General features: G+C 39.8%; 2 protein-coding genes across 3 annotated transcripts; one reads left to right on the forward strand and one right to left on the reverse strand.

Moving 5' to 3' along the window:
• Positions 1–127: 127 nt before the first annotated feature.
• aida (axin interactor, dorsalization associated) lies at positions 128–6,569 on the reverse strand. The gene is made up of 10 exons (XM_079215002.1): positions 6,378–6,569; positions 5,501–5,567; positions 5,375–5,428; positions 4,806–4,860; positions 4,655–4,718; positions 4,451–4,554; positions 3,297–3,419; positions 3,049–3,171; positions 2,521–2,638; positions 128–2,432 (listed from the first exon to the last, which is right to left on the reverse strand). The coding sequence occupies exons 1-10, from the start codon at positions 6,482–6,484 to the stop codon at positions 2,333–2,335; spliced, it is 915 nt and encodes a 304-aa protein (XP_079071128.1). The 5' UTR covers positions 6,485–6,569; the 3' UTR covers positions 128–2,332.
• Positions 6,570–7,597: 1,028 nt separating this feature from the next.
• On the forward strand, positions 7,598–12,861 carry rnf8 (ring finger protein 8, E3 ubiquitin protein ligase). 2 transcript variants are annotated; one of them, XM_079215341.1, is made up of 9 exons: positions 7,598–7,783; positions 8,014–8,142; positions 8,687–9,126; positions 9,251–9,452; positions 9,615–9,677; positions 9,823–9,912; positions 10,006–10,113; positions 10,276–10,480; positions 12,438–12,861. In XM_079215341.1, the coding sequence occupies exons 1-9, from the start codon at positions 7,661–7,663 to the stop codon at positions 12,674–12,676; spliced, it is 1,599 nt and encodes a 532-aa protein (XP_079071467.1). In that variant the 5' UTR covers positions 7,598–7,660; the 3' UTR covers positions 12,677–12,861. The 2 variants fall into 2 exon arrangements, with proteins under 2 accessions (XP_079071467.1, XP_079071468.1); XM_079215342.1 differs by having other exon boundaries at positions 10,276–10,487; positions 12,438–12,613.
• The last annotated feature ends 1,638 nt before the right edge of the window (positions 12,862–14,499 follow it).

Raw genomic sequence — 14,499 nt, forward strand, 5'->3', positions numbered from 1 at the left:
ATAACTTATTTTACTATGTTGGTAGAACTTTTAATAATAAAGAATGTAAAAGCTGTCGCTGTTATGTTACTAACTGGTTACAGTTCCCTTACAGTGGATGTATTTTACACTGGTCCCACTCAAGACTTTTCAACATGTTTCTTTACGGCGCTTGCTTTATTTTGAAAAAATAAGGCATACATCTGAGCTGCCGGACAGAAATATTAACTGTAGTTCTATTTATGTTCATTAAGTCAGTTGATGTGAACAAAAAGGATTTCATTAATCATTCAAGACGTTTGTTCCGTCCATTTCTTTTTTTGCTTTTTAACTGAACCTTTTGGAGAGCATGAAAAACATGTCATGGCCATTTGAAGAAGATTGTCCGAAGACTTGAGTGCATACATAAATTAATCTGACCCACAATTAATAGAGCAATAGAACATGTTTGTAACATTCAGGGGCCTAATATTTGCATAAATTACACATTCTAAAAATGCAGTCTGTTCACTGTCTGGTGGTCTGGGTGATTTTTTTTTTAAACAAACTGCTTCATTTGTAGTTTATTAAAATTATTGTAAATGTTTGATACACTTTCCCTCAGTCTATCAAGAAAATTAAAACACTCCACAGGTCTCAGGTTGTAGTGCTTCACACACAGTTACTGTATATTCATCAGTTATAATCTCTAGTTAACTTAGTCCTGAATACTGTGACGTTACAAAAAAGTCTAAAATAAAATATTACAATGTAGACGTTTTAGTAAAGATGAACATCTGCAACGTCCGAACAGAAACAAAAAAATGGTACATGCAACTTTATTTTTTTTAAAGCCCATTATACCAGGGTGACGTGAATTTACAAAATAAAAGTAGTGGTTTAAGTCAGGCCAAGAGCACCGCTGCCTGACTGCCAATAAAGATGCATCCCACATACACAGATCAAATACAACTGTATACATAACATCTGATCTGCAATGTAACACTAGATTTAAAAAAAAAACATTTCTGGCAGGTGATTAACATTCAACCTGAACACTGGATCTCTGCTTTCAGATGAATCATGCAAACCAGGCGGCATCCACTTCACTCCTTATGAAACCGTGCGGAACCAAACTAAATTAAATTCATTCAATTAAATACTGAACTGAAATGAGGCAACTGTCAATTCATTTTGGGCTAAAACAAACATTTGCCGAGTATAGAAACATACTTGTGAGCACAACTTTTAAAAAGCATTGCTCTGAATGGTCAGAGCATTACTTTATATTGAATCTAAAATTTCCCCATTTAACATTACAAATGCCACGGCTGAATCTAATACTGTCTTTGACCAAACAAGTGTGCCACCGGACAATTAGACTATTTTAGAATTTGATATTAATCATGTGTATGAAATGCTTAATAGTTTCTATTTTTTATTTAATGTAAAGGCTACTTTAAATTTAAAGTGCTGGGTAATCAGAGTGTCAGTTCCTTAAATTAAAGCTGCACTCATTAATATTTTTAACAATAAATGACTAATGTGAACGTTTAATATTTAAAACAGCACACCATGGAAATCATGAATGTTAAAGCAGACAAACAAACAAAGGTGAGATGTATTGTTTATGATCTGCAGACACATTAGTAAATGGATTAACCTCAAATGTAATTGAATAACCTTTCAAGCAATAAATAATGCTGAATTATTTATTAGGGAATTTAATCTGTCAATTTTTACCTAGATTGATGCAATGCCAAGTTTAATAACCAGTTTGTAATTGCTTTTAAATATATCCATTTAGTTGATAATATCAAACCATAAAGGTCTTAATTAATTAAGGCTTAAGTCTAATTATGGCCCACACAAACAGTTCTGGACTATGATGAATGTTTTTTTTATTCAGTGACTTTGCAAACTCTGCCATAACTTCACCAACATGTCCACATAGTTGCTTTTAATGTTTTGATGAATTTACATTGAGAGATCAAAATCCAACAGCACAAACATAAAATAGTGACTTTAATTGAGCACCTGCAATAACTCACATTGCGTCCCATATTTTTCCCAAAATCAGTTAGTTAAGGAAGACTGGAGATGAGGTGGTTTTAACAGAACCCTTCTGTAATATGAAACAGGCGGTCAAAACACCTCATTTAAGGGTTCTTGAGTTTTTGGAGAACAGAGGTTATATGTACTTTTCAAGGATACAAAAGTTTGAGCTTTGACTCCGTTTACTTTCTCCATATACTCAGAGAAAACCAATGACTACAACCTTGCTTTCGTATTGCTGGAGTTGATGAGGCGGAGCACCACAGGGATGTAAGAGAGATTAGCAAGAGGCGTGTCAAAGTCCGAGGAGTGCTGCCACTTAGCTGTCCTTGAGTAGCGTCTGATGAAGATGGAGATAGAGTTGTTTCTTTGTTAGAAGCTGCAGTTTCTTCCTCTTGAAGTCTGTGGGCTTCTTGTACCTGAAATACAAGAAGGTACCGTGTAAACTTCCTGTTTCCAGACACAAAAGGAATCCCTCAAATCATTTAACATGTCGGGTTGACTCACAGTTCGATGACGATGGGGCCGGGTTTGATCTCGTCCATTTCCATGAAGGCAAAACATTTAGTGCTGGTGAACCTCTTTTTAGGTTTGTAGTGCTTGAATTCAAAGAAGATAGCTGCTCCTGGAAGAACGTACACAATACAAGGTTGGAGAACTGAACGGCCATAAGGTCTTTTGGTATCGTCCACTTAAGAACTCTTTCCGATCCAGACCCCAGTATGTTAACATTAGACCAGTGTTGAATAACTTGGTTAACTAAAATATCAAAAGATCAACTAAAATATTTTAATCGTGTTTGTTATTTCATTCTGGAAGGCTAGAGTTGACAGAAATTCAAACAAATTAATTCATGTTCACTACCAGCCGCAGTAGCAATGCCGATATTTTTTTAACCACGCAATATTGCTTTTGTTTAGTTTTTCTTAAATTAAGTTGTTTTATTAGTTTCAGTTTACAAAAATATAAGATAAGATATAATATATATATATATATATATAGTACTTCACTTAAATAAGCAGTCAGGTATTTTACCTTTTGGTAATTTCTCCACATGCCTCTGGATCTCTATGTCCACACTGAAGTGGATGTAGGTATCTTCCTTCCTGGAGGCCACAGGCGTGTCCTGCACAGGGTTCACATCTACGCCGTTCGAATCTGTAGGCGGAGAAAGACAGAACGTGCTCTTGGTTTTAGTCAGAACGGACATTTCATACTCAGATTCTCCTTTTCACAGACGCGTGAAAGATCCAAAGCTCTCGAGCTGCCGAGCAGATCATTACCTTTGACACTGACGGTCATGTACGGATCGATGCACTGACCGGCATCCTTCAACCCGATCTTTTCTATCCTTAGTGTAAGTAGTGTCATCCCAGGCTCCGAGGGTAACCTTGGCAACAAGGTACCTGTGGAGGACGAAGACATTAACAGTTGCCATAACAATAGGTGGTGACGCCCTTCAAGTCCAAAGGGTAGCATTATGTTCACCATCAGAATACAGACTTTCCTGTGAAGTAACCATTTATATATTAAACATTAAAACAGTTATATAGAGCTATTGTTTGTTTTTCTAGACAGCTAAAACATAATAAAAGAGTTATCTGACCATACTGTATATATTTTTGGCTACTTACAACACAAAGTTAACATATGATCACATCAAAAAGTAACGTTTGTAACAGTTCCTGAAGGAAACATCCGTCTCTTTAGCTACTCAATGTTCCAACATGTTCACCAGCTAGTCTCTAACTACACGTGGCACAAAGAAGGTCTTTTCTCACTTCAAACGGCTGCGACGGGAAACGAGGTTGATGGAAGAGAAAGTAAAGCGATGGCTCTCACTATATAAGTGACAGATAGTAATTATATAGAGAACTGACAAGAGCAGCTTTCAGCTGAATTGGCATCTTCTACAGTGTAAAAAAAAGTATTTGAGGATGACTTTTATGGTTCTGCTTGTCAGAAAGATCAACTAAAGAAATTATAGATGGAAGAAGTAGATTGTTTGGCCAAAGCTAGTGGAACAGAGGCTGACTTTGGAAGTGGAAGGGACTTAAGCTCTCCGTTGATGAAAGACAAAACATCTACATGTACCTTTACACAGTCAAAAATAAGCACCAAACTCTAAAATAAACTCGATGATACACTTCTGAATTCACACTTTAGTCAATTCAGCAACAGGATTTTGCATTTCCACTGAAGGGCTGCGATATAAAAACACGTCCGTCATGCAGGAGGGAACACGTTCAGGCGTTGGTGGATAGAAGCCGTCCGTACCTTGCGAAGCTGCGAATGAAGCAGGCAGGAATGAGCGATGAAGCCATGCACAGCACCGACAGAGAGAAACAAAAAGACACACGGTCAAACGGGACGACGTGACAACACGAGTCAAACATCTTGAACAGCAGGTGTGTGTTTTATGATCCGTTATCAGTACCGGGGGCTCTCGGTGGGAACGCTTCTGTAGAACCGGCTCCTGCTGCAGCATCCTCCTCCTCCTCCTGCTCCAGGTTCTCCTCTTCACCTGGAGCCAGGATTTTCCTGTCGGAGAGGAGCGGCAGGTTTAGATCACACCGTACAACTTTGAGAAATCACGCACAGGATATTCTGTGAAATGAAAAGTTTAGCGATGGATATTTACCTCGAGGGCACTGGCTGCACATCAAAGGGAAATGCTTTGTTGTACGTCAATATATTTTGAATGACTGTCGACAAAAGGAGGAAGATCAGAACACAAAGTCACAACAGGAGGATAAACGAGTAGAAGCTCAACTCCCAGTCGCTTCACTTACTGGTTTCAAGTTTCTTCAGCTCTTCTAACTTGAAGTCCTCCTTTGGCTGTGTGCACTGCAGAAAAGACGACACATTTATCATCTTTAGAAAATGTTTTATTTATAACAAAATGGGCTTCTGCGTTGACCTTAATGACCCTGGGAAGTCTGTTTCTGATTTATTTTGTGACTTTATGTGTTTGAAGTGTGTCTGTTTGTAGCAAAATCATAATAATTACTTAATAAATAAAACGTTGAGAATGTACCTAAGTGAAAAACAGATGTTCACCCATCTTGCCTTTATCAGGGAGCCTTTGATGAAGGCTTGACTTAATTTAATGAAGTCTGGTGTATTGACAAATCTTTGTGCAAAGTTTTAAATCATTTAAAGGTTTTATACACTTTTTTTGGTGGTGATGCAAACATTTCGTTGGGGGTTGTGGAACCACTGAACAGTTTTTTACTCATTGACCCTGTGTTTATTTGAATGTAAGCACTTTGGTCAACATTAGTTGTTTTTAAGATGTGCTCTAAAAATAAACTGATTTGACTATTTCTATAATTCCACATAAAAAGAAAATGACACAAACCTGCAGACTGGCACTTCTCATCTCCAGGCATGTTGCAATCTTTCCTAAATTTTTCTAAAAGAAAAAAATACTGTTCGTTTATGCAGAATACGTGTCCAGAGGTAAAACGAGAGGTGTACTGATTACCTTCTGCTCCTCTGTGAAGTCGGATGCATTTGTTGACTGCACCTCCTTTTGCAGTTGTCTCGCTAAACTAAAAAGGACAACACAGACAGTTAATGCTTTGCAGTCAAACTTGAAAGATTCTTGCAACGTAAAAGGTGCATTATTATCATTACGCATGTCTGCGCCCCCTTCTGGTCAAAAAAAAAAAAAAGGGTGTCAGGGTGTACATTTTATATTATTAGTGCAATGTCTGATCAAACATTAGACAACAAAGCAGATCACATCTTTGCAAATGTGCAAAGACAAGATAGTGTCTGAAAGCGGGAAACATTCCTCACCAAACACATGAAAACCCACCCATAACAATAAGAGGGTGTGGCGGACTATTTCTCAATACTCTGAGGGAATATTGGCCCCATTTCTGCACTGCATGACACATAATGAAACACACTGCACGCAGCTATGGCCTCTTTTTCCATGGCAGGATTTGTGAAAGGACTCTCCCTCAACTGGAACTGGTGGTGAATGAATCTGGGATGCAACACACACACACACACACACACACACACACACACACACACACACACACACACACACACACACACACACACACACACACACACACACACACACACACACACTAAGGCGACTCTGCTGCCTCTGCAACGACTGCCACATCACGTCATTGATGGGTCGGGTGTGTTTACTGCCCTGAGGACTCGTAGCTGACTGACAACTCATAGGCAACAACTTCTCGTGAAGCATCATGCAGACACCGCATGCAGTTATCTCCCTGCACAGTTAGTTCAGGTTTAGCAGGAGACGAGAAGAAGCGCGCGCCGCCCAGGATGCACCAGCTGTGCGGAGCGGCAGGATACACATGTTGAACGCAACTTACATGTGGTACTCATCTACAGCCTCCACTAATTGTCCCCACGAGTCAAAGTCTGTGCCTTTCTCAAAACTGGCGTGCCATTTCTGAATGGTCTTGTTGACTTCAGACATGTTGGCGGGGCGGATACTGGCGGTGCCCTCAGGGCAGCATAGCCGGGGAGGAGGTTCGACTACGAGGCTTCAGCGGCGTCGTCTGCCCGGTTATCTGCTCTCCAGAGACGCACAGATACGTCCAGCGATGCCCCGACCAAGCCCTTTCTTGCCTGCTCACTCCGTTATCGCATCCGCCGGAGAGAGGAAGTCCCGCCCGGAGCTCGGGTGCGCACGTTTTGAAACGCGGGGTCGCCGGAGCGGACGGTAACAGTGAGCATGGACTAATATATAGGAAGAGAAACACTGCTGCAAAAAAAAACATGGTTATTTCAGTATTTTTTGTTGAGAGAGGAACAGTGGTGGAAGATTATTTACTCAACAGAGAGCGAGACTTGTCGTTTTTATTACAGATTGGAGCTGTTGAAGTTCAGATAAAAAATACAATATTTTGCTCTGAATTGTAATTAAATCGAAGTATAAAGTAAGTGTACGTATACGTTTTACTACTGCGTTGACATTGCATTGCCAACGATATAGAAAAAAAACGATATTAATTTTAATTCAGGAAATTAAACATGTATTGCTAAATGAATTAAAGTGACACAATAACTATATGTATAACTAAGCACTATTAAATATTGTTGGACTATTTAAAACAAGCTATTAAAAGGTTATTTTATCATTAATGTATTTATACATGTTGAAATGTATTTTGTTTGTATATATATATGCTAAAATATATATATATAAGATTTATATATAGAGAGTTATATATATAACTAAGCACTATTAAATATTGTTGGACTATTTAAAAAAATCTTTTTTATCATTAATTTCTTTATACGTTTATGTTTCTATTGTTTATTTATTTGTCACTTGTATTTTCAGCTGGTTCATATGTGACTACTTAACGTGAGGTGATTTTAACAGTTTAAGCATGTATTTAAAGTCTTATTCTGAATATGTCCTTGTCGAAGATCAATCACTTAATGTTATGTACAGTATAAAACATATTAATTAATGATGTTCAACTTCAACTTCATCTATCGCCTTTATTTTGAAAAGAAAAATAAGCGGTTTCCGGTTTCGTCCTGTCACTCTCTTCCTTGACGCCGTCGTCCAGTGAGCGATGTAGCAGCAACACTTGTTAGCGGTGCGTTCAGGTCGTGTTAGCCGCTGACAGAGTGAAATAAGATGGAAACTGTAACGACGAACTCGTCTGCGGCTGAAGAGGACGACTGTTCAGACTCAGAGGTGTTATGTCTGATGAGAGTCGGAAGAAACTCGGACTGGCTCCGCTTGTTCGAAAACACTGAGGTGCAGTTTGCTAATGCTAGCCAGCGAGCTACATTTGCTCTATTTACCCCAAAACTTGCTGAAGTTTGCAATTCACCAAATAAAATATATTCCTCAATGTGTTTTGTGTGTTTTTGTTGTGTCGTTGTCAAAGTTGACCTAATCTAACGTTTCCTGTTTTAATAAACTCAAGGCTGCACAGTAAATGGGGGCTAACTGACTAATTATGTGTTTCGTTTCTGACTGTCCAGGTCACCATAGGACGTGGTCTGGATGTAACCCACCAGCTGCTGTCTCCAAGCTGTCCTCTGATGATCTCCAGACTGCACTGTAATGTCAAACAGAGGGAAGATGGACAGTGGACGGTGACAGACAAAAAGGTAACATTGCATTCTCTAGGTTTTATAGATTAAACCAATAGTATCTGTCATGCTAATTATGAAATGTGTAAAAAACACGAACACAAATGAACAAGAGAGACTAGAAAACTAGACATTTATGTTGTGCATGTTGAGTTTGTGAGTCTGTAGACTAGTCTTTATATTTACCAGACACTAGACCTATCGCAGCTGGGTTATTTTAGTGTAGATTTTAGAGCAAAAATCTACATTAAATAACTGCGGTGTAAAAAGATCAAACTTCACTCATAAAACACTAGGGCAGGATGTAATATTTTAAGGATTTAAAGTATCATCTGACAACCACACAGGAGGATTTGAATAAAAGCACAGTCCAGTTTAACTACAACTTACTACAATAATAAACATATAGTTAAATGAGTTAGTTAAACCTCTCTGACAGTGTCAATTAAAACACTTTAACGTGAACATAATAAAGTAGTATTATGTTCTTGGTATTCTTTGATTCTGAATGTTATATTCAATTGCAGCTGATAAAGAAAATAATGCTGTTTTTTTCCCTCAGAGTCTCAATGGTGTGTGGGTGAATGGAAATCGCATTCCCGCTGAAGAATCCCATCAGCTGAGACTCGGAGACTCCATACAACTCGGGGTTCCTGCCACTTCCACGACAGAAGTGGAGTTTGACTACATCTTCGTCCAGCGGCCCCTCAAAGACATTAAACACTGCTTGGCAAAGGGACATAAAGAAGGCACTAAAGCAGCCCTCGTTTCCAAGAAGACTAAGAGGAAGTTGACTGTGGAAGAAGTTGAGCCGTCTACCTCGAAGCCCAAGCTCTACCGCTGCTCTTCTGCAGACAAGTCATTTGCAAAGCCCTGCCCTCTGTCACTAGTGAAACTGCAGCAGAGGCTCAGTCACTCTCAAGTAGAGGGAACTGGAGTCCAGGAAGTAGACCGGCCCTCAGATGGCTCCAACACTTCCTGTGACCTGGACAACTTGCAGATGTAAGTGTATGCCTCTTGTGTATTATCATTACATTTGTATTTCTCTCTGAAATATAAATCTATTGCAGTCTTTTTTTTTTAAACAAAACAAAAGGTTGTTAGAAAAATAAAGCTCCTTTTGCAGGTACAGCCAGAACATCCTGAGGTTGAGGGAGCAGGTAGACGACACCCAGAGGCAGGTAGCCTCTCTCGGGAGAGAGCCGCGGCAGGCTGACCCTCTCAGAGGGGAGCATGTCAGTGAGCTGCATGGTCAGCTGGAGACGCTCAGAGCCAAGATGCACCGGATGGAGACGTTAGAGAAGTCCTTCAGTAAGAGGCAGCTGGAGGTAAGAGGTTTTTCAGGAACTCCTTCCATACATGCATCACCAACAGTTGAAAGTAGTGCCGTTCTGTACAACAATATAGTCAGGTTTTATTTTAAGACTGTCTTTTTTGTATAGAAAGACTAAACACACTCTTTAATGAAAGTGTAACCTTCATGTATTTAGGCACAGAAAACACAGCAACAAGAGGAGCTTTTGAAAAAGCAGTTGGAAGAGGCCTTACAAGAGGTATGTAGCTTAAAACAAGAGCTTTTAGTTCAAGCATCCACACATGGAATGTATTTGTCAAAATGTTATGTCGCTATAAACATATTAAATTGTTGACTTTTAGAGTGCTATTGCATGAATTACATTTTGTTTTCAACGTCCAAAGCAAAAGAAAGTAATAGACGAACTTGCCCTCTCTCGGGACGGCTTTGAAGAGATTCTCTTGGCCAAAAACAAAGAGCTAGCATTGACAAAGGTATGACAACATTTATAATAATGTAAGCATCCTTTTGTATTGTTTGGCATGGTATCAGCAAAGCTTTATTTATTTATTTGTATTTTTTTGTAGGAGGAGAAAGACCAAGCCAGGGCCCAAAAGGATGAAGTAGTTACACAAGTGACGGAGGTTTTGGAGAACGAGCTTCAGTGCATCATCTGCTCCGAGCTCTTCATTGAGGTAGGACGAAGAGTTGATTAATTATGGTGTTTTAAATTGAGCAGAACAGATACAAAAATTATTACGTAGCAATCAGACAAACAAGTCTTTTGTATTCTTTTTGAGGTGCTTCAGAAAAAAACATAATATTAACGTTTAGATCTGCACTGATTTTGTCTACAGGCAGTCATCCTGAACTGCGCTCATAGCTTCTGCAGTCACTGTATCAAGCAGTGGCGCAAAAAGAAAGACGAGTGTCCCATCTGCCGCCGGGCCATCCAGTCTCAGACTCGCTGTCTGGCCCTGGACAACTGCATCGACAGCATGGTGGAAAACTTGAGCCTGGACATGAAGTCGAGGCGACAGACCCTCATCCTCGAGAGGAAAGGTGAGAGGTGCGTTATCAGCAGTGGGCATTAATATTCTACACTTATCGTTTGTATCGCCTCTGCCAGTGCGGTTGATTATGTAAACTCTCTCCACGCCGGTCGGCCTGCAGCGGAGCTCGCAGCATCTCCCCCACTGATCAAGTTTGTTCTTCAATCGCTGTCTTTTTTTTTACTCAAATCTTTCTGTACAGTAAGTTTCTTATTTATCTGGAGCATCCATTCCAGAAACTTTTCCATCATATTCCCAGCTGCTACTCCGTCGCCGTCGTCTCTCCCTCTATTGCTGCCTCCTTTAGCTCTGGGTGGCTGGTGTAAAGCACATTGCTTCCAATAAGAGATACCACAAGTTCTCCCTGGTGGTGGTAGGCTTAATCTTTATTGAGTGCAGTCCTTTGGCAAGGGCTTGAATGTAATGGATGTTAATTTATATGTAAAAGTCCTACAGACTCCAACTTTAATGTACTTAGAGAAGCAGCTTATTAAACTTCTTTTTTTTTAAAGAGAAACAATCAAAAAAATCAATAAAAAAAAAAAATCAATAAAAAGCAAAACATGTTAGCTTGTCCTTGTTTCAGAAAAGCAAGCTTGTGACTATGATGTCATCCGCTGAGGTTGGTGGACAGCCTTGAAATGGGTTGGGGCTGTTGTACAGTGAGAACAGGATTCATGAAACAAGGAGAAGTTCAATAATATATCATCCTTTTGGGGTGGTGTATTTTTAAACACAAATCAACATTACATTAGTTTTCCCAAGTCGAAAATACTTTTCCTTGGTTTGCAATTCTTGTGTCTGAGGGAAGTTTATCAAGTGAAATTTAACAAAATCTGTACCAGGTGGAAGTATTAGACACTTGACACAACATGTGCTTATATTTTGAGAGAAATGTAAGGCTTTGTTGTAGTAAAACACTGGAAAATGTACTTAACTACGGTAGACAACTTTTTACCATATAAAATACATTTGCAATGAAATATGTTAACTTCCTGATATCAAAATAATGCTGTGCTTAGTTATTTAAATATGATCTTATCACCTTGCCCTCATCTCTAAGCTGCAGACGTTATCCGGACATTATGTTTCTAGGATCTTTTCCCACTGTGATGTGACTTCATGGTTATCTCCGTCAGATATCCGTTACAGAACACACATCAAACGACAGCATGTGGCAGTGGGTGTCGCACACTCAACATCAGGATCACACTCATGGATGACCCATATAGCATTAATATCTGGCGGCCTCGTACTTGCGAGCAATGGTGTGCACTGAAGTGCCACATTCATCAAGTCAAAGGGCAGGAGAGCCTTGACATGTCTGGGTGAGCTCAGTGACTAATGTTCCTCTCGCCTTCAGCCGTAAACACTGTGGCGTCCTCCAGCAAAGTGCTCGGCCCTCAGCTGCGTAGAGGCTCTAAAAGAAAAGTGGTTTTCAAGGTGTTTAAAGAGTAGTTACACTCACTGCTTCAGCCTGTCTCGGCTTAATAGGTGCTTTTTAAAATCTGCTTGTTGGTGGAGTAGGAATGAGTGTGGAGCACAGTGAGGATTTCAAACACAAGGTGGCAGTACAATGAGGCTGATTGCATGTTTTCCTCTCTGTTGTGTGATATAATTTTAGAAACATGTGAAAGGAAAGTGTGGTTGCCTTGTCAGGTCTGGAAACCAAATGCTTGTAAGCTACCTTGACATTTTTCTTGGAAAGCGAAGAACACATTTTGCTGACAAGTGTGCAGCCTTTTTGAGAAATTAAACTACATTTCAAATGTGGCTTGTACTGAGAGCCACAGACCGGGAAGTGAAGTCAAAACGTATTAAGACGAAATGACGCTTTTAATTTTTTTTTTATCTCTTTGTGGATTTTGTCGACAATAAGAAAAATCTAGATCAAATGTTTCTTTAGTCGTGATGTAAAGGACTTGTTTGCAAAGAGAATCTCTCACAGTTTTCTTTCCCTCTAACAGCCGACTCTGCTCAGGTGATGGTGATCCACGATGACGACAGCAGCCAAGGCAGCGACAGCGATAGCAGCATGGTGTCCATCGACAGCAGCATGGTGTCCATCGACAGCAGCATGGTGTCCATCGACAGCATCCTGAGCTCGGTGGACTCTTTGGAAACGGACAGTAGCATCCGCGTGGACTCCAGTTTGCTCGACAGTGGTAGTAACTCTGACGAAATTCTTGATGAGTTAGAGGACTAGCCCTTTTCTCCGGAGGGAATTGGACTTTCTGGGTGTTGATGTTTGCATATCCTTGGACTGTTCTCAGATAGAACGCTATGTTTGGTCTCATGAGTCCATTAACCAGATTTTCTTTTTGTAAAGTCCTCAGATGTCTTTTTGTCGTTATTTTCAACAAAAGGAATAAAGTTTTTTCCTATGCACTTTCACAGTCTCATGTTGACTTTGTCCAAGCATTGATTCATTGTGTTTACGGTTCTATGGAATTAGTAAACCTAATGTAATCAAATAGTACAAATATTTGGTGAAGCCTGACTTCATAAGTTGTGGCTGTTAAAAGTTGGACCTTTTTATCAGAGATGGAGAATGGCAGCTAGACAACAAACCTTTGCTGGGAGTAAAAGGATCACACCCGTGTTTTTGTTTTAAGCCGTGTGAGCGGCCTCACTTTATAGATGACTATCCCGGTCTGTGGGTCGGTCCACCACTTTGGTCCAGACTGACTATCTTAACAGATCTGTAAAACTGAGTTTATCCTCAAAGAATCCTACAAAAGCACCACATTCAATCTGTGTTTAGCAGATATGTGCTTGTAGGTTTCTTGGAAAATAAGTAATTCAGCTTGAAAATAGCATGAAAACATAACTTAACTTCCAACTCTGTTAGCACACAACAGTAAAGCATACATGATTAATTCAGACAAAGTATCTGCACACTACAAATAGCTTTGTTGGACATTGTCAACTTTGCTTTTTTCGTTTGCTTTTTTTTTTAAGTGAAAATGTCACAGTATACTCTGAAAACCTCCACTTCAGGAATATCTAATTCATAGTAAATTAACAAAAATATTGGTGTGGTCCTTAAATCCATTATTTGTGTGGTTCAAGAGGTGGATTTTCCTTTGTCTCTTAATTTAGGAACAGCCTGCCAAGTCTTCTTTTTAAATTAGACCAACTGTGTAGGAAATATTATTAATAATGTGACAATACTGTATTTCCATAAACACGGCCGAACTCACTGAAGCACCACAGACGTTCACATATTGTCCGTTGTTGTTGTTCAATGTTTCATTCAGCGGTACTCAGCGATGCTTTCTGTTCATCCACATGCCCATCTGGGAGTTGCCTCGCTGGCACAAGAGCTGTAGTGCTTTGCTGGAAGGTTCCCAGGCCGAACATTAATCACTCCCTTTGGCAACACTCCAGAGTTTACCTCCTGACACACATAAACAAGCAACTGAATGCTTCCACCTCGTAAGATAATGTGATAAATGTTCCGTAAATTCACTTTATGTTGACGAAGCAAAAGCTGAGTTGTACTCTTGTAAGGCAATTTTCTTCAGTCATTCAAGTTTCATGTCAAATACAGCAACGGGTATCACTTTCAAAGCAGGTTGCCGTTCGTGCCACTACTGTGATACTTTATGTAACTCCTGACAAGTTAATGCCATTTGGAGAAAATATAAGTGATGATCGTCAATAACTTTCATCAACATTACACATTTAGATCTCCATGTCAACGATCACTCCAGGAGTGGGTGTTGCGTTTAAAAACAGATTTGACATACGGGAAAGAAACTTCATTTTGTGAAATCCTTCTGTCTTTTGGTAACTACACACATGCTGCGTTGCCAAGCAACTAATGCAACAGCTCCTTGGGCTCAGAAAGCAAATGGAAGTGTGGCGGCAACGGCCTGAGCGGCAAGGTGAAGCACTCAGTCCTTCCTCTGTGGATGCATGTTGCTGCGTTTCTCTGTCAATGCTGTGCTTTTGCTTCTGTAAAAAAACAGTCAGAGGATTACGAGCTTTGAGTGTGCTGTAAATAATCACATATATTACATACTC

This window comes from Taurulus bubalis (genome assembly GCF_910589615.1).
Source record: "Taurulus bubalis genome assembly, chromosome: 3".
NCBI lineage: Eukaryota > Metazoa > Chordata > Actinopteri > Perciformes > Cottidae > Taurulus > Taurulus bubalis.

Bases quoted from the DNA above. Each gene is read 5' to 3' on its own strand.
- aida (XM_079215002.1), bottom strand. From the start codon at position 6,484: ATGTCTGAAGTCAACAAGACCATTCAGAAATGGCACGCCAGTTTTGAG. The intron at 5,568-6,377 runs GTAAGTTGCGTT...TGTCCTTTTTAG, and splicing joins GCTGTAGATGAGTACCACAT to TTTAGCGAGACAACTGCAAA. The intron at 3,172-3,296 runs GTAATGATCTGC...CTCCGCCTACAG, and splicing joins CATGACCGTCAGTGTCAAAG to ATTCGAACGGCGTAGATGTG.
- rnf8 (XM_079215341.1), top strand. From the start codon at position 7,661: ATGGAAACTGTAACGACGAACTCGTCTGCGGCTGAAGAGGACGACTGT. The intron at 9,127-9,250 runs GTAAGTGTATGC...CTCCTTTTGCAG, and splicing joins GACCTGGACAACTTGCAGAT to GTACAGCCAGAACATCCTGA. The intron at 10,114-10,275 runs GTAGGACGAAGA...TTTTGTCTACAG, and splicing joins GCTCCGAGCTCTTCATTGAG to GCAGTCATCCTGAACTGCGC.